Source organism: Colletotrichum fructicola (assembly GCF_000319635.2).
Source record: "Colletotrichum fructicola Nara gc5 chromosome Unknown KSG_Nara_v1_contig07, whole genome shotgun sequence".
In the NCBI taxonomy this organism is placed as follows: Eukaryota; Fungi; Ascomycota; class Sordariomycetes; order Glomerellales; family Glomerellaceae; genus Colletotrichum; species Colletotrichum fructicola.
In genome coordinates this window covers 2,273,807-2,292,061 of record NW_027094057.1, presented here as the reverse complement: position 1 = coordinate 2,292,061, position 18,255 = coordinate 2,273,807, and the positions used below count along the sequence as shown (strand labels likewise).

The 18,255-nt window shown below is 57.8% G+C and overlaps 7 protein-coding genes across 7 annotated transcripts; 3 read left to right on the top strand and 4 right to left on the bottom strand.

Annotated features, from left to right (window-relative positions):
• Window positions 1-419: 419 nt before the first annotated feature.
• Window positions 420-2,946, bottom strand: bik5-1 (Bikaverin cluster transcription factor bik5; the record flags this gene model as incomplete). The annotated part of the gene is made up of 2 exons (XM_032029763.1): window positions 420-1,901; window positions 1,957-2,946. The coding sequence occupies 2 exons, from the start codon at window positions 2,944-2,946 to the stop codon at window positions 420-422; spliced, it is 2,472 nt and encodes an 823-aa protein (XP_031890386.1).
• Window positions 2,947-3,069: 123 nt separating this feature from the next.
• CGGC5_v012351 (uncharacterized protein) lies at window positions 3,070-3,373 on the bottom strand (the record flags this gene model as incomplete). The annotated part of the gene is made up of 2 exons (XM_032029764.1): window positions 3,070-3,212; window positions 3,286-3,373. The coding sequence occupies 2 exons, from the start codon at window positions 3,371-3,373 to the stop codon at window positions 3,070-3,072; spliced, it is 231 nt and encodes a 76-aa protein (XP_031890385.1).
• A 619-nt stretch (window positions 3,374-3,992) lies between these two features.
• On the top strand, window positions 3,993-4,697 carry CGGC5_v012350 (putative N-acetyltransferase p20; the record flags this gene model as incomplete). Its single annotated transcript, XM_032029765.1, has 1 exon — window positions 3,993-4,697. One exon carries the CDS (start codon window positions 3,993-3,995, stop codon window positions 4,695-4,697), a length of 705 nt encoding a protein of 234 aa, XP_031890384.1.
• A 624-nt stretch (window positions 4,698-5,321) lies between these two features.
• hypC-0 (Monooxygenase hypC) lies at window positions 5,322-5,877 on the top strand (the record flags this gene model as incomplete). The annotated part of the gene is made up of 2 exons (XM_032029766.1): window positions 5,322-5,391; window positions 5,459-5,877. The coding sequence occupies 2 exons, from the start codon at window positions 5,322-5,324 to the stop codon at window positions 5,875-5,877; spliced, it is 489 nt and encodes a 162-aa protein (XP_031890393.1).
• Window positions 5,878-8,270: 2,393 nt separating this feature from the next.
• CGGC5_v012348 (uncharacterized protein) lies at window positions 8,271-10,309 on the top strand (the record flags this gene model as incomplete). Its single annotated transcript, XM_032029767.1, has 3 exons — window positions 8,271-8,456; window positions 8,552-8,639; window positions 8,700-10,309. The coding sequence occupies 3 exons, from the start codon at window positions 8,271-8,273 to the stop codon at window positions 10,307-10,309; spliced, it is 1,884 nt and encodes a 627-aa protein (XP_031890392.1).
• A 282-nt stretch (window positions 10,310-10,591) lies between these two features.
• Window positions 10,592-11,491, bottom strand: CGGC5_v012347 (uncharacterized protein; the record flags this gene model as incomplete). Its single annotated transcript, XM_032029769.1, has 1 exon — window positions 10,592-11,491. One exon carries the CDS (start codon window positions 11,489-11,491, stop codon window positions 10,592-10,594), a length of 900 nt encoding a protein of 299 aa, XP_031890583.1.
• Window positions 11,492-12,294: 803 nt separating this feature from the next.
• Window positions 12,295-14,046, bottom strand: FUS6-1 (Efflux pump FUS6; the record flags this gene model as incomplete). The annotated part of the gene is made up of 2 exons (XM_032029770.1): window positions 12,295-13,013; window positions 13,074-14,046. The coding sequence occupies 2 exons, from the start codon at window positions 14,044-14,046 to the stop codon at window positions 12,295-12,297; spliced, it is 1,692 nt and encodes a 563-aa protein (XP_031890584.1).
• Window positions 14,047-18,255: the final 4,209 nt, after the last annotated feature.

Here is an 18,255-nt window from a genome sequence, read left to right as displayed (position 1 = left end):
GTTCTGACAGGTCTTGTAGGGACAATAATGACCGTGGAAGAGTGCGTATTTGAGAGCCAAGACCATGGAATGCATGATGTAAGGCCGTCTACGGTGACACTGTAACGTCCCGGTGAAGGGTTCGTCATCAGTATCAGTCGAGGTTGTTTGTGACGTAGTTGCTTGGCCAGCCGTACTATAGCACCTCAGCGAAAAGCTGACACTTGGCAATATCGTCGTCAACCGGTCAGCGTAGACAACGGTGGTCAAAAGCGAACATTTCCAACCGATGTCTTCCGTCACGTTCAGGTCATCTCGGCATCCCACGTCGAATCACAACCCGCACCCAAACATACTGAAAGTTGAACCTGGGATCTTGCTCCCTTTTCTAAAGACTGATAGGCGTAACACATCATTTCGTACATTCCCTCCGCAATCCATCAATCCCCAGGCGACCTTTCCGTATTCGCCTCGTCCACGAACTCGCTCCATGTACTCCAATCCCACGAAAAGTCTCCAGCGTCCATCTGCAGTCCGAAATGGTTGATCAGATCCTGCGGATGGCCCCAGAGCGGCGTGTTGCCGAACATGGCCATGTCTCCCGGCGGCGGCGGTGTCGGCACGGCTGGGTTGGGCGATGGGTCGACTATCATCGGCGCAAGAGGAATGCCGGCTCCAAGACCAACACCAACGCCAATGGGTGCCAGGACCGGAGGCACTGCGCCTGGCGGTGGCATCGGTGGCGGCGGCATTTGTTGACGTGGTTCAGCCCCAACCCCAACGTCAACGTCGACATCGCCATCCCCATCTTCTTCTTCGTCATCGACATCAACATCGCCGTCGCCGTCGTCGTCTTCGTCCTCCTCTTCATCTTGCTTAGCCCCCGTGTGCGCAGCAGCCGGAGTAGTCGTCCTCGTCGTCGAAGCAGCCCGCGCACCACCTCCACCACTCCCACCAATCTTCAAATCACCCATCAGAGCCTCCGCCCTCGCCGCCCGCGCCTTCCTCAACAACTTCTTCAGCGGCTTCCACAGCGTCCCCCGCCTCGTGTCCGCGATCCGAGCCCCCATCTCCGAGAAGTTCCTATCAACCACCTTCCACGCCCGCTCCACCAGCTCCCCCCGTGTCTGCACGCACAGCTCCGCCAGCGCGACCGCCAGCGGGTGCCACTGCACATAACTATCAATCCACCACCCGAACCGCTCGCGGTACGTGCTCGTGCTGAACTCGACCAGCTCGATCGTGTTCACCGCCGTCCGCAGCATCGTCTCCCGCGCCACGCGCGGTTTCGCCGCCGCCACCGCCGCCCGCGGCGTAAACGGGTACTGCGCCGACAGCCACATCTTGAGGATGATGATGCGCACCGTCACCGCCGCGTGGTTCGCCGGCAGGTGCGTCGCGTCCTTCTCGCCGCCGCTCCCGTCTTCCGCAGACGACGACTTCTGCGGCGCCGTCCCGAAGAGCGCCTCCAACCGCTGCGCATGCGCCATGATCTCGTCCTCCGAGGTCGTCGGCTCGGGCGTCCCGTCGTTGTCGAGCGCGAGCTGCGGGTGCCGCGGCCGGAGGTTGCCGAAGATGCCTGAGCTCATGGACGTGCAGAGGCAGAACGTCATCTCCGTCGGACCCGTCCGGTCCTCGAGCGGCGTCGTCGTGGACGGCCCGAAGTCGTCGTCGTTGAGGTTGTACGGGAGCCGCGTGTTGTACGACTGCCGCGGGATGGCGGCGTCCGTGCCGCGGTCCTCGGCGGCGCGGATGTCGAGCACGACAATCATCCACCACAGCCGGCGGCGCATCTCGGCCTCGAACGGCGGGATGGGAGGGGAGACGCCGTCACGGTGGAGGTGGAGGGCTTGCGCGAGGCGGACTACGAGGGGGATCAGGGCCCATGATGCCCTGCTTGCGTTATGGGTGCGGAGGAAGCACTGCTTGCGCGTTAGTAACCCCGAATTGTGTCAAGAAAGGTGAGTTGAAACTTACGACGTAATTTGTGAGGGCTTGGAGGGTCTTGATCTCGGTGCTGTTGAGATAGTCCGCCTTGATTAGCGCCCTCTCCACGCCCTCCCTGTACCGTTGGGCAAGGACGCTCCTCTCCTCGCCCAGGTTCTTCACGCATGCCTGATTTGACAAACTCGTAATGGCCCCAAAGTACATGGAAAAGAACAACGCCTCCGTGGCGTCGTCGATCCGTTTGTTTGGTGCGTTAGCAAACGCCTCCATCTCGGCACACGTCGTCGGCCGGTGCAGCACTTTGAACGCCGGGTCCACGTTCTCAAAGAAGATCCTGCACATGTACAATATCTGCTCGCGCGGCGGGCGCTTCATCTCCTCTCCGCCGGGGGACGCCACGGTGCTGCTCAGAATCAACCCCGACAACGCCGGCGGCGTCAGACCCTTGTTCGCAGAGCTCTCCGGAGTCGTCATCGGCGCCTCGTCCTCAGACGACTCGTCCCCGTCGGAGGGCTGATCCAGCGCCTGCCTCATGCCCTCGACCTCCTGGCACAGGTTGTCCCAGAACTCGGCGCTCATCAGGTTCGCCGGCGGCGCGGGATGGTCCCACCCCGGGGCGGCAGGCGACGGCTCATCCGACTCACCGCCTCCGGCCCCGGCTCCCGCTGAACTGCTGCTCCGCCCGCGGCCGGCTTGCACCTGCGCCGCGGCCGCGACCGCCGCCACGGCGGCATCCTTGGCGGCGGCGTCGAGGTTGCCCGAGTCGACCTTTGAGACGATGCTCTCGAGGCGGGTGATGCGGTTGAGCAGCTCGCTCTGGCGGCCCTGGCGCGGCTTCCTGTTGCGCTTGCGCGAGGGGAAGACGCAGTCCAGGTCGGAGCGCTCGCACTGCGTGCACCGGGGCTGGACCTTGTCGCACTTGATCTTGCGGTGGCGGCAGTTTGCGCAGCTTAGGGGTTGTTTGCCGCTCGGTTCCTGCTGGTGCTGGCGCGAGGCCGCGCCTGATGCCGGCGGTGTCATTGTTCGTGGGAGTGTGTGTTGTATTGTGTGTAATTTGTTGTGAATTGTTGTGATAATGCGAGCGAGATGTGTGTGTGATCTCACATGGGAAGTCGAGTGCTGACGTATGTGATGTGTCGCTCGCTAGTCAGGATAGGTCAAGTTCAGGTCGTGGTGAGTGAGTGAGATGGGTGCAGGTGAGCCCAGCTGATGTCGGCCCAAGGCATTGAGAATGGCGAGACTGGATACGATACACGCCGAGCTGTCGAGAAGAGGTTGAACAACTGCTGTGGACATATATCAGTCCTGGGTTTGCTGACGAAGAAGGAGAAGACAAAAGTCTTGTCGTCGTTGTCTTACTTTTCGCTTGGCGGTGCTGAGAAGGGGGGAGGGAGGGCGTGGAAACGACGGGCTGCTGTGCCTGAAAGAATGGGGGTTCGATCTGCATTCACAAAATTCCTTACACTAAAAAGGCACGGCCGTGATCCCCACTTTGGGGCCGGTCGGGGAAAGCTTAAAGGTTCTTTACTCGGGGGCCGGGGGGGTCCAAACCCTGCCCAAGGATGTCTTGCCAAGGGCCGTATTTTATCGCGTTGCTGGTCCCCGGGGATGCAGTTGGTTTGTGTGAGTGTGTGTCCCAGGAAGGATGCCGGCCGGGTTGTTGGTGAGCAGAGAGCTGAGCCTCCGGGACGGGGAAAGAGGGAAGGTCAATCAGTCAGTGACAGGAGGGGGAGAGATGGTCGTCAGCACCAGCGGTCCTAGTCATACTGCGGAGCTTGACACCCCCGTATGCGCTAGTGTAAAGCGCGATAAAGCCGAAGCCCTCGTCGCTTTGCTTCTCCTGTAAAAGGAAACTGGCCGACGGTATGAGTCAATCTCGATTTTACAATACGATCTGTACTTTAAATACAAAAAAAGGGAGGTTCGAAGAGAGTTCAGCCAAGCCTGGATTCGCATGCTTTTGAAGTCAGGTCACATCGCTTGGAAATAGACGCGCTACCAAGGCATCAGAGAAATCACATCGACGCCAAGACTGTATACATATATATATATATAAAACGCCAGTCATGATGGATATCAGCCCAGAACCGCTAGACTTCAAAACGGTCAAGACGACCCTGCCAACGCGGCCCCTGCCGCCACACGCCTTACGACAGCCCGTCGTCACCGAGCGGCTCATCCTGAGGCCCGTCTCCGCGGACGACCTGCAGGCCCTGCACACGCTGCGGACGCAGCCCGAGGTGATGAGGTTCTCGGCGGTCGGGCGCGTGGACGCGGACCTGGACGAGACGCGGGCGCGGCTGGCGCAGAACCTGCCGCCCCACGACGCCGACAACTACGACGTCTCCATCTGCCTGCGCGCGACGGGCCGGTGGATCGGCATCGGCGGCTGCAAGAAGCCCAGCGGCGGCGAGCTGGGCTGGCCCGAGATCGGGTACATGCTGCAGAAGGACTACTGGGGCAGCGGGTACGCGACCGAGTTCGTGCAGGCCTTCCTCGGCGCCTGGTGGTCTCTGCCCCGCTCCGAGTGCGAGATGGCGGTCGAGAGGGCCTCCGTGGAAGGCGAGAAGGCCGTCTCGGGGCGGGCGGGCGAGGTGGAGGGGGGCGTTGAGGAGATACTCACGGCTGTGACGGCGACGGAAAACCCTGCCAGCCAGAAGATTCTCACGAAGTTGGGGTTTGAAAAGTTTAAGGTGTGGAAGGAGGTGGACGAAGAGAAGCAGACGGAGGTCGTCCTCGTTGGATACGGCATCAGGCGGCCCAGGCAATAGCCAAGACCATAGCCGGGGCGAGGCGATGCTTCTATGCTAATTATATGACGTTGAATGAGGCAGGCGGGGATGGACCGCCGTCTCAACTTGGGACGCAATCTCAACCTTTGGACAATGAGTTGTCCGAATTAACGCGCACCTGTGTCTTTCGTCATCGGCACAATCGACCCCGGGATTCAGACGACCGGCCGGTAACCGACTGCGAGGAATCCCGGGAGATGGTGGAAGTCAGATCACCGTGTGGTCAGGCCTCGAGAACCCCATTGGCAAGCAGGGGTCGTCCGGGCTGTCGGGCGGCAGCGGGACGGGAGGACACCACCACTGTGACCTCGGACATTTTTGCTCGTCCGTGATTCTCCCGATCGAGAGTCGGCGGCTGTAGGCGCCGTTGTGTCCACACAACGGCTTGGTATATAACGAATACGGGTATCGTCCCGAAACCTAGATAGATTTTGAAGCAAATTATCGAAGAAAGGTTTCTGTACGCCAAGACCATATCGTCGATTGTGTAGCAGCATCACGACAAGCGCAGTGAGACCAACTCGACTCAGACACTCGGCAATCAGTGACACACACGGGTACACGCACACACACGTGTAGCTACACACAGCCCTCTAGATCAACATGTCGCAACTAGGCTTGACTAACAACATCGTCACTGCGACAGGCATCCTCGGATGCGCTTGGTGGGCAGGTAAGCTCTTCTCACGCCTCCGGGGGGTTTCGTCGTGTCATTCGCAGTCGCTAAACTCTTAGCACAGGCGCGGGGCAGTCGTTGTCCATTTTCAGCGTCGCGGCGGCTCTCGAGGCCAGCGCAGAGCCGATCGATGCACTGAAGCTGTGGCAAAACCTATTCTACCGCGGCATGTCCATAGGCCCAAAAGTCGCGGGCCTCACCTTTCTGTCGCTGGCGTATTCGGCCTACGACCGCTACCGGCACGGCCTCGCGTGGAAGCCATTCGTCGTTGCCGGGGCACTCGGTCTTGGAATCGTGCCGTACACGTTCGCCTTCATGGGGCCGACCAACGAGAGACTCCTGGCGGGTGCGCAGGGCGTGGTGGCGCTGGGATGGTCCGAGACCAGAGAGCTGCTCGTGAGGTGGCAGACGCTCAACATTGTCAGGAGCTTCTTCTCAATTGCCGGTGCCGCCGTTGGGCTCTGGTATACGGCCTTCCCTTGAGGAAGGGTTGAGAGCATGGGATTTTCGCAGAATATCGATCGTCGTGTATCGACAGGGGTTGGAGACTTTGGGACGGAGCAGATTCATGTAAGATATAGATAGTTCTGGAAAAGGTGCGGTTTCAAAGTACCATAGAGTTGAATCTTGGTAGGGTCAGTACATACATAGATAGCAACAGGCGCAATGCACAGCACCGGGACCTTGCAAGCCTCGTTCGTAAGTCTGGTTGTGACGGGTTCCTGCTCACCTGCTCACCGCTAGATTCGGGAGTCCCAAAACCTTGGCTGCGACTACATCATACACGCATGGCGCAACGCAACGATTGAGACGAGACGGGATCGCGGGGTGGTACTGGCAAGTTTAATGTCACGACAGTCAAGGCGCCGTACCGCGGAGCAGCATCCGGTTGCCAGGTGCAATGCAGTGCAGTGCGATCTGTGCTGAAGCGGTTGGTGGTGCAAAGACATGGTGACGCTGTCTTGGGTTGAGTGTGTTGAGACACCCTTCATGGTAGGTATCCGTAGTGGCTGGACCGGTTCTTTCGGCCGCGTGGTGAAGGGCGGATGGGATGGCGGGGACTGAGTTCATAGTTGGCAACGGGATGGGCAGAGTTTACCGGTCGCCCAGCTCTGGGGATGTGGCTGGCGGCGTGTGGTGTTGGCGGCCGTGGGCCGTGGGAGGCACATCTTTGGCGGTTTGTGAGTCCGGCGGCGGCTGAGCGGGTGCCAGCCCCCGCAACAAGGCACATCGCGGCAGGCCGTCTCCAGACGGACTCCAGCGAAGAGGGCTCACCTGGGCAGACTTCCAGGCTATCGTCTTCGACGGGCATCGCTGGTCCGCCAAAGTTGCACTTGGCGAGATACCTTAGTATGGGCCATGGCCCATTAGCTGCCTTGAATTTGCCTTGCCCTATCTCGCTCGTGTCGAAGTCATGTTGAATGAGAAACTCGTCAACACCAATTCCGTGTGGATGCCCACCGTTCCAACCCAACATGAATGAAGGCGCCGGGGAGCCCGAGTCGTTTGCAGCGTGTGAGATGGGGGCCGAACGGCAGTGTGATTCGAGAATGCACATGAACCGGTGGAAGTCAGACGAATGGAAGCTGGAGGTGGGAAAGCGGAGGAAGCCTAAAGACATTGAGTGAGGGTCGACAATAAGCAGTAAGGTAGGTACACCCAAAAGTGAAAGGTACCGTGCCCCAAGTGGAAGGCAGAGCGCAGCGCATCGCATCGCATCGCATCGCATCTCAGCGGCCGGATATCTGATGACCCCCATTTATTTTTTTCTCTCTCTCGAGGTCCACGACCAGGGAAGAGAAGGGAAGGGAAGCTGTGCCATGCCAGGGTGCACGTGTCAGCCCAACAGCCAAACGTTTTCCCTGTTTGATCGCTATTCTTACCTGCCACTGCCCTGTCCAGCCTGATTGCCTGCTGCTGCCCTACCCATGTCCCATGTCCCTTGTACTGCGGTACCCATGTCCAGCCCCTCCGCTGTCTGTGTCTGTTCTTGGTCTCCCGTCTCTGCCTGACGATGTGCTTCTCTGACCGAGGGTTCCTTCGAGTGCAGGTCCATACCCAAGGTGCTAAGTAGGTAGCTTGCGACTTGACCCCTCCAACCTCCATCCACGCGTGCTCAACCGTCCCGTCTTCACCCTCACCACTACTGCGGTAAACCCAAGTTAAAGCTGCAGGTGCAGGTACCCTGTCCACCTGGAGTTGCAGTCCGAGTACTTTAGTTACATCATCAGCTCTCACCCGCGCGCCGCCCAGCTCAAATCAACCAAAACAGCCCTCCTCCCTCGAGTCGTCCGCCGTCGCTTCGCTCTCACACCCTCCGGACTGGAATCATCCATCCATCGCATCCACACACACGCACACATACGCACTCCCACGCGCGCCAACGTCTTTCGTCTCTCTTCGCGCATGCGCATATTGCCGGCTGCGTGCGCCTACCACAACAGAGCCTACTTGACTCACCGTTGCAGCTGCTTGGCCTCAGCCTGCTTCTGCCTGCCATACCATACCACACCTTGCCTACATTACATCTCCGTCTCGTATGACGATGTTATGGCGGCCCGCATCCCAGGCACAGTCCGTCTAGCTCTCGGTTATTAGTACATGTTGATACCCTCCGACTCCCTTCGCAGTCGACACTAGTCTCCCCTCCCCTCCATATATCCAGCAGCTTGCTTTGACAAGACGCATACTACAACGCCACGCTGCTCGCTTGGAGTCGCCCGCCGCGTCAAACGCTCTTATTACCGACTCAAGATCGACCAGCACAAGCCACGGCCGTTATATCTACCCAACCCAGCCCATCCGATCTCCACAGTTTTTTCCCCGGGACCTTCCTGCCCGCAAAGGCACACTGTTGATGTAGAGTTCGGCCCCGGATGGCGACGGCGACCCCAGAGCCAGACTCGAAAGAGTCTCCAAAGGCTCAACCTCAACCTCCACCCCAACCACAGCCACAACCTGCAGATTCAAAGCCTCCAAACTTTTATGGTTATTTGATCAACCAGGACAAGGCGCCAACCCCGATTCTAGACGCCCTTCTCCGCGCCATCGCGAACCACATTGTACGTCTGATCATGTTCCCCATTTCCGCCCGCCCTTGCCTATCCACCCCGCTTCGCAATTCCAGACGACAACTGACATACCCCGCCAACAAAAGATCGCAGAAATCGGCGACAAAAATGTTCAGGCCTTGACTCCTCAAAAACTTGCCGCCTTCTACAAGGCGGTTGGCGGCAACTATGACGGTAAGCATATCCTTGGATCACCATGTGCAACCTTGCCATGCTGACGTGCCGTCATCGCAGCCCTTTTCATCGAAATGCCCTACCCCGCCATATCTTACATCTGGCAGGTCACTGGGTGCCAACACTCCCTGCAACCCTCCGAAAACGATTTCGATGCCCCTTCCGTACCGGCTTTGACAAAACGCGGCTTTGTGCGATGGGAAATAATCGAAATCTTACTTGACCCGGAAGAGCATGTGCCCTTTATCCAAAACGCAGTCAAGAATTGGAATCTCAAGCATCCTGTGACGAACGAACCGTTTCCTAAAGATCTGCCCGACGACGCCTTTCCCGCCCAGCCAGACCCCGGGATCTCCGAGTGGCATAAGAAATGCGCCGAGAAGTTGAGGAAAGCTGCGACCCCCAATCCAGACTCGACCGCTCCGAAGCCCGCCGCCGCCGCCGCCGCCGCCGGCGCACCACCTTCAAACTGGCCGCCGGAAAGGGACGAGCCGAGGGTCAAGGCCGCCTACGTGCACGTTCGAAACCCCTATCCAAAGGCATCACCACCTCCGCGCGCCCCCCAGACGGAGTACTTTCCCCCGCCGACACGGCCAGTGGCCTACAGTCATGTACCGGGTCATGGCGGACGTTATCCCCCGTCCCGGCTGAACATTCCAGCAGCCCGATCTCCAGAGCAAGAACGGTACCGAGGTCAGAATCAGAATTCACCGGATGATCGCCGCCGCCGAAGCTTCTCCGACTACCCATCTCCCTCGGGTGATCCCATGTATGCTTCGGAGCATCTCCACCCAAATAGGCCACCCATGCAACCTCGAAGACATAGTCAACCTCGTCACTACTCGTCCTCCTCGACTTCCGATTCCGAGGAGCCAGGGAGCCCACGATCCAAGCGCAGGCCTCACACGCACCATTCCAACGAACCCCCACCTCCAGGCTTCCGGCGCATGCCTCCTCCCCCACCATCGGTTCAAGTACCGTCAGGGGCTCGCCTGCATCGCTCGGAGCTACGGGCAGACGACCCTCGCCGTCGAAGCATCCCGATCGTCGAGAAAATCAGCGAGAAAGTGGCATCTATCCTCCCCAACGGCCGTTCACCGGATCGGCAGCGCAGCACTTCAGGTCGCCGGAGCGATCCACCCTCCCGTCGCAGCCGTGAGCATCTTCCCACGTCGAAGCTGAACCGCAGCTGGCCCGATATCGCTCCGGATGAGTCAGAAGAACCTGAATCTGAGGAAGAGGCGCGCCGGCGTCACCGGCGGCGTGAGGTGGAGGAGAGAGAGCGAGCAGAAAGGGAAAGGCAGCAAAGAGCCCGTGACAGAGAGCGCGGCAGGGACAAGGATCGAAGACGCGACAGGGAGAGAGACAGAGACTACGAACATCGAGAGCGCGACAGAGGAGAGCGGGTAGTAGACTGGGAGAGGGACGAGGACAGGGAAGCTCGCCGACGGCGGGAGCGACTGCACCCTGTGCGTCCGGAGGCTCAGCGCCGCACCAGCAGCCACGCCGACATAGATCGCATGCGTGAGCGAGGCGAGCCTCCCTGGGAACCTCGGGACCGTGAGTTCAGAGATGATAGAAAGAGGTACAAGGAACCGCGCGGAGCCAGTCCCACGATTTCTGGCGTTGGCGGGCGTCAATATCCCAGTACCAAGCAGGCATGGGATTGATTTGGACCATGGGCATCGATTTGAGCGGGCAATCTTGAGCGATTTTGGTGGATTTGGGCTCGGGTGGACATATAAAGGGATATCATGATGATCAATCTTCACGCTTCAATCTTTGTACAACATGCTTATCTCACCTTGCGGACCGAGAGTCAGATGAGTGCACATAGGGTAATGAGACATGAACATTCTGCTGGAATATCTCTCATTCGTTAATGCATTTCTATCTCAAAATGAAGCCAATCGATGCTATGCTCTGCCAATACAACCAACGTTCCTGCCATGTTACCATTCTCCCTCGAAGCCGTCTCCTTCCTCGTCCTCTTCATCGTCGGACATGAGATCCTCGCTTGGGAAGCAAGAAACCATGATGGTGTCAATGGGACCATCTTTGCCAGGGCATAAGCCATGTTGTTGAGAAGTGCCACCGTATTCAGAAGGCCCAGAACTCCGGACTTGGAGACACTGGAGCAAGTCGTCGAGGCCCTCCCTAGAAAAGTCCTTGCTGCGGCCCGTAAGAATATCGCTGCCGGCCAGCGACATGCGATCGTGCGCAGAGTACTCGACGCGCTCCGAGTCGGTCTCGTACCTGAAGCGAGGCCTCCGCGATTCTACCTCTTCGTCCGTGGTGTCAAGCTCAGAGTCCGGCTCCTTGTTCACGATCTCGTCCAGAGTGTCGTACTCGAATTCTTCGGCGTCGGCAATGGCTTCAAAGACGTCGCATAGATCTTGCTTGCATGTCCTGAATCCATAAGATGGTTCAGAGCCGGAGCTCCCGTCGACGTCCATCTCCTCTGCCACAGCATACCCCTCCCCCGGCTCCGTCTGGCGCCTCTTGCGCGGTCCGTTGTCCCCGCCGGTATCCTTGCGCTTGCTACCGCCGACTTCCTCGCTTCTCTCCCGCGGGCATCCCCGCTCGTTCGCCGCGGCGGCCATGGACTTGGCGATGGGGAGGTGGTACGCGTTGACGAAGCCCTGCGGCAGGCTCCTCGCCTCGGGACAGCCCTTCCGCAGGCGCGTGATGCGGTGGTGGTAGGGGCATTGGCGCTCCACCTTATGGACGAGGGACGGGTGGAAGGGCCGGGCGAGGCAGCGTTGCGAGGTTGGGCCGGGGGCGCATTTGTTGCGGCGGTGGAAGAGTTGGCAGTTGCAGGTTGTGAAGTGGACGTAGATTCGTTGGCACATTTTTCGGTGTCACGATGCGTTTTGTCGTATTTTTGCTTGGTATGCTAATGATGACCGTTCTTCGGTGGTGCGTAGTGGTGAATTTGGCGATGTTCTTTTTGGTGTTGTGGTCGGGTGGAGGGTATATTCAGACGAGTTGGGTGGCAATAGGGGGCGATAGTAGCAAGTTGGCTGACGTCGGTTGAAGGGTTTAAAAAAAGAGTATGAGATGGAAGGAGCGAGTGAGGTTGAGGCTGTCGTGAGGAAGGGAGTCTCGTGGTAAGCAGAGTCCGTCGGGTAGTTGTTGACTTTTTCCACTCGAGACCCGTTGGTGAAGCGGCAGGCTTTTTGGGTAGGGGCGAGATAGACCTGCGAAGGCAAAAGCTTCGCCTGTCCACGCTGCCGAGAGAATAAGTGGACTTGAAAAGGTGATGATTGTTGTCTGGGAGGATGTACCTGAGAAGCTGCAACTCACTCCAGAGTATTCACCCAGCCGAGGGTTGTTGATTCATTTACTCTGCATTAATACCCTCAAGTCAAATGGGTTGTCTGCAGCAAGATTTTCCGTCCGAAATCTCTCCTTCTAGTAGTGACGAATGATAAAGGAAGAGACAAACTACAAACAAATCTGCCTCAGCGTTATTTCTTAAATCAATAGGACATTGCTCATGTATCCTCAGACGTGGCCACACTCAAAACGATACTCTTGAAATGTCGAAAGATGGTAATCTAAAGAGTGGTGACGATGCGTCCTCCTCGAGGACAACTCCCAAATTCTATCGTTCTGTATGTCTAAACCTTTCCCGTCAACATCTCTGCCTATATCATGCGCCCCTTTCCACATCCCTGCGCCCTTGCAAATCCTCTCGACTGGTATCATCGCGGGTAACCAGCCCCTGCTCCGTCACATGCTCCTGGTCCAGGCTGTACCTCTTGATCGTCAGACTCAGCACCATGCAAAACCCAGAAAACGCAATCAGACTGATCCAAATCGCCCTCAGCGCGTCGCAGTATGCCTCCACCAGCTCGGCGCGCACAGTGTTCCGCGGCATCTGCTTGATGATCTCCACCACGGTGGTCGCGTCGCGGGAGTACTCGTCCGCCAGGTGCGCCAGGTCCGGTACGGCCGCCAGCTTCTCCCGGAACGCGTTCTGAAAGATGACGCCGGAGACGGCCACGCCAAGGGACTGACCAAAGGTGCGCAGGAATGAGTAGAACGCCGCGGCCTGGCCGTTGAGTGCCGGCTCGCACGCCGCCTGGATCGATAGGGCCATGGCCGGGAAGAGCATGCCGGTGCCCAGCCCGATGGGGATGTTGAGCCAGATCCAGGCCGGCACGGTGGTCCCCGGCTTCATGAGGCACAGCAGTCCCGCGCCGAGGGTCGTGATAACCCAGCCTGACCAGATGGACCAGCGGTATCTACCCGTGATGCCGGCGACGAGACCGACGGCCATGGCGGCGGGGGCGACGGTGAGGGTCTCGGGGAGGGCGGCGACGGCTGATACGACGAGGGAATACGACTTTACGGCTTGGTAGTAGAGGACTGCGAAGCTATCAGCATTGAAGCAAGAAAGGGGTAAAAGCGCATAAGGAGATTTCTTACTGAGAAAGTAAAGAAGAGACCAGAGAATCATGCCGTGAAATACCGTCATGATGTAATTCGCAACCATGGTCCAGTTGTTGAAGATGCCTTTGTCAATCATAGGCTCCTTTGCGAACCTCAACTCCCAGATCCCAAACGCCACGAGGATGAAGATCCCCAGAACGAGTGGCAGAAGCGACCTGAAGGATTTCCACTCATACATGACGCCGCCCGTCGAGATCCCAAACAAGAAACTCGTCGAGCCCGCCGTGAAGAGGAAACTCCCCAGCCAGTCGAACCGGGCGAGCTTGCCCGCGATGTCCCCCGGGATCTTGGCCTGCTTCAGGAAGAAGAAGATCATGACGACGCCGACGGCGATGATGGGCAGGTTGATCCAGAAGATCCACGCCCACGTCACGTTCTGCGCGAAGCCGGCCCCGATCAGCGGGCCCGTGACCGTTCCGACGGACCAGACGGCCGAGAGCAGCGAGAACCACTGCCCACGCACGGAGAGCGGCACGAGGTCCGTCACGATGACCTCGCACAGCGCGAGGATGCCGCCGCCGCCGACGCCCTGGATCGTGCGGCCGACGATGACGACGCGGAAGCTCTTGGCGACGGCGCCGACCACCGAACCCGCGGCGAAGAAGAGGGCCGAGACGTAGACGAGGGGCTTGCGGCCGAAGATGCTGCTCAGCCCGGCGACGGTGGGCTGGAGCACGGTGCTCGCGAGGAGGAAGCTGGTGCCGGACCAGAAGGCCTCGAGGGCGGTGCCGCCGAGCTCGGCGCTCATTGTCGGGAGGGCGACGGAGAGGGTCGTGGCGTCGAAGGCGACGGCTAGGGCGACGGTGCAGAGGGCGCCAAAGGCGAGGAGGAACTCGCGCGAGGGCTTGAAGACGAGTTTGCCATCTTTATCGACGTGTGTTGTTCGTTTCTCTAGGACCACTGTCGGTGGTGGTGGTGGTGGTGGTATGTGTGGTTTTGAAGAAGCCATTTTGAAGGTTGTGGTAGTTTGGAGATGATTCGAGAAAAGTAATGGTGATGGATGGTCAAATTGTAGACTCGATGTTTTTGATGCTGATAAAGGGGTGCTGTTATTCAGAGACTATGGACCCGAGCTGTGAATAAGTGATTCAAGAGTCAATGCCTCTTAAATACAAAGCTGAGCATCCACGCTCGAAAGCTGTCAACGACTTCTCATCCTCTCCGCTCCACGTCAGGAGATGTCTTCATACAGCATCCACAGCCAACCCCTGTTGGTAAGCCATACATACACTATATGCTTGTCTGCGGCTCAACACATGGTCGACGCGCTAAGGGAGCTGCGAATGGCCTCATGGGCAGCCAAAAAGCGGACCACCTCTAGTAATTCCGACGCTAATCAATTACTCCGCCGTAAATATCGACTCGTCAGCATGCCCTGTTGCCTGGGAAAAGCTTGGTCCGCAGGGCTGTCGTGATGTACCAGTCGGTCGAGTTGAGGTGGGTTTCGCCCGACGGAGGGCACACCGGCGCAATAAATCGCAGGCCAGAGCGGCAAACACCGCGATCGTGAGTCGCATCCATTCCGACGGACAGGGCGGGCGAAATGTTCTGCCGAAGGGTGCTCTTCCGGGCTAGACCGTTGACGGCTCGGACATTTGTGGGTCCAAACCCGGCGGCGGACACCGCTAGCGCCGGTGAATTGGCCTGGTAGTCAGGCAGGTTTGCATGCAAGTACCAGGCCAAATGAACATTTCAAGCTAGCCTGATTGGGGGACCAAATATTCCCTTGCAATTCAGATTCTTGGTCAATTGTGTTGGTCAAGTCTTTCCGATTTCTTTCCGATTGTGGCACTTGCCCGAAGAAGCAAAAGTTATGAAGGATTCGTCTGCGTCATCTTGCAATATCCCCATTTGCCGGGCGCTGGTCATCCGCCTTGAGTCGGACTCACTCTCGCCTGATCCCCTCCGGCCCCACCCGAATTCGCTCGAATCTGGAGCAGCCGCGCGACACGCTTGTCCGCTGGACCATCGCTGTAGGTATGGTGGACCTCGGGAACCTCCCTGTGAGATATCTTGGAGGGGAGGGAAATATGCGGGAGATTAAAAGTCGGGATCTCCATATGCGGGCCAAATAGACCGAATTCTCGGGCCTATCCCCGCCCGACCTGCTGCCGCTCGGCCGAAATTCCATCGGAGCCTTCCAGAGACCGCAGGAAAATGATTAGCCGTAGCTGCTCCGATAATGACCAAGGACAGACAGTAAGGAGAAAAAAGACGAGTGTAGTCCTTAACCTGTCGAAAGAGCCCTGCACGTTCACGACTCATTATGCAGAAAGGATTTGAGCAGGAAATTCTCCGAAACCCTTGGACCGGCCTTCCCTGCCGCAATGTGGCCACTCAGCCGCATCGTTCCGGCTATGAAAACCAAGCCAGAGTTGATTCCGAGCTCCGATGGTGGCCACCCGAATGGCTGAGACGGCCCAGCCTTCAGCGACCTTCCTGGTCCGCAGCAGCAATTGTCGGAGGAAAGAGCTAATCCTCACGAAAACGAGCAACTTGCGGGCGTTGGCGAAACATAAGAAATCAATCTGTGATGGGCAGAAACTGACAGATTTACTTCAATATTACACTTCCCCTCCTCCTTTCGCCTCATGCACTTGCTATGCTCCGTCAGTGGCTCCTGGGAAAGTGGTGTCTGACCCGGAGAGTTAGGTGAGTTGCCAAGAGAAGGCTAATGAATGAGATTCGTGGAGACGATGGCCAGTGGGAACCAAACGTCAAACTTGTCAGAACCTTGCCTTTGAACGGGGAACCCCCGCCAGACCCGAGAGTGTCGACTTAAGTCAGTCTGACAGTGTAACTGCCTCCCTTTGAGTCACAACCGCCTGATGGTGTGTCACAGACCAAGCTGCCTTCTTGAAACCGTCAGACAACTCTGCTGAGCAGAATCGTCAACGCCGACTAAGCGGATGAATGACACGCAGTCGCTTTGATGATGAAGGGTTGCTGGCTAAGTTCCTCGTGTTCTTGTAATGTCTCGTAGAACGGCAAACTCCTAGACAAACCGGTTCACCGTTGGAGTGGGATGCCGCACATCAACGGCAAGGGACCCTTTACAGTCGTGGCCCTAGCGGCTTACAACCTATCCCCGATCAGCTGGTCGCCCTGAAGAGCTGAAGGATGGCAGGCTTGAGGAACTCGGGCCTCATGAATGTCAAAGCAGTGTCGATGCTCTGCAGCTGGAGGGGACGTGCGAGTGCAGATGTGCCGGCAACCTGATAGTTGATGCCACGCGGCATTGGTTGACTCTGACAGGTGGACGTCCCTTGCCGAGCGGAGCGACATTGCAGACTGTTGCCGCTGCATGGACTTGTCGATGCCGCTTGGTTCGGTGTTGGAGCATTGTTATTCGCTTTCCGGCGCTTCGTCCTCTTGGTTCCTCAGGGCCTGAAGTCTTGACAGGCGGTTGCCATCATCACGGCCCAATCAGACATCTGACAGATGGAGATCGGTCGTTTCTGAGGATTTGCCGGCGAGTGCCCGGCGAGTGCCGATGGAACGGCGTTCCTGTGAGCTTCATCAAGCACGTAACGACGCACAGATTTCCCTCATGCACCGCTGGCTGGGGGATGAGAAACAGGCGTGCAAACCTTGGCAGCCATGATGACGAGGAGCAGTTCTCTCGGCAGTCTGGATTCTGAATTCTGGATTCATGCAGTGGACATGCGCGTCAGTCAGTCCGGGGAATGTTATGAGTTGTCATTTGAATTTGATGGGCAGTGTCAATCAGATAGACGAACGTCTGAGAGGTTGAAGATGGACGTTTGAAATAAACTCGCAGCTGTCGCGCCAACGCTACATTAAAAAGTGGATACCGCTGATCCTTCTTGGACCCACTCCAGCCCAGTGCACTTGACGCTAAGATGATCGATTCACTTTCGGCCAGCGCGGGACGACCAAAGGGGAAGAACCCCTTGTCAGGCAGTCCACCTTCCTCCTCGACACCTCGAGCAACAGTCCCTCCCTCCTGCCATCTACAAACACAGTTTGGCACCAGATTTGAGCTCAATAGAAACACGAAGCTTTCCGTCTCGTCGATTTGGTTACAACTTACCTTTCTCGAATACGATCCACCACAACCTCTTGACGACGGAACGCGAACAAGATTACTAGTCCTCAGTCAATGTTCAGTCAACGTTCGTCGTTCGCTTAGAATTGACAACAACCGCCTTCTGCAGGACGTTTTGCCAGGCATTGCCCGCGACTGGATTACCCTTTCGGGTTCGGGCTGAACCGGATGAAACGATCCCATCACCTTTAATGACGAAGCAACTCCACGCCGTCAAGTGTCGCGTGTGGGTGGGCAAGCATCCGATTACCATACCGCTGGAACCGCCGACTCAGACAAGACTTACCTGTCCTGCCGTCCGACTCAATGAGAGCCGTCTCTACCCATGGGCCAACGGGTCTCTTCCCGTTTATCCATTGGCCTAATTAGCCCCGTTCCGGGTCTATGGGAAAGGCTTCGTCAACACCATGACGCGCTCCGCCCCGCGGGATCTAGACACTCCGCCATGTTCCCTGCTAGGGATTTTCTTTTTCTTTCTTCCACTCACTGTCTGTCGAGTTCCTCTCGATTCGCCGGAGCCGGAGCCGGAACCGATACTGTCATTCAAGTCTGTTCCCCTCGCAGGACCCAACGGCTGCCTGCCGGTCTGCGGTCAGACTTCGGCGACCCTTTGCTATGAACCACCTTTGTTTGAATGTTTGGACCAAAGAGACTTATGCCAAACTCCTAGTGGCTGGGCATACATGCGTGCTGGAGAAGATTCAACGAAGATGTCCTTCCAGGCCACCAACATGCTGGCGCGCACAAACACATACGCTGACTGACACCTGTCTGAGGTGCCATTTATCGACCGGCTTGCCGAAGAGCCGGGTTATCCCCCGGATGATCGACGCCAGGATCGTGGCCGTTGCTGATCTCTCCTCGCACATTTTGTTTGCCGTCTCAAACATTGTGCGCTCGAGCACCGATGGGAGCACCCTTGATCGACTGCAGTCCGCGCCTCGTCAGGGCTTAGCGGCGCATGAAACAAACCTTCGGGGAGGCCAGACAACAACGTATACACCATCCGCCTAATCCCAGACCACCAGAGATCGTCCTCCGCCAACGGCGCGATCCCGCTCGATCGTTAGAAGTTTTCCCATTCGCTAA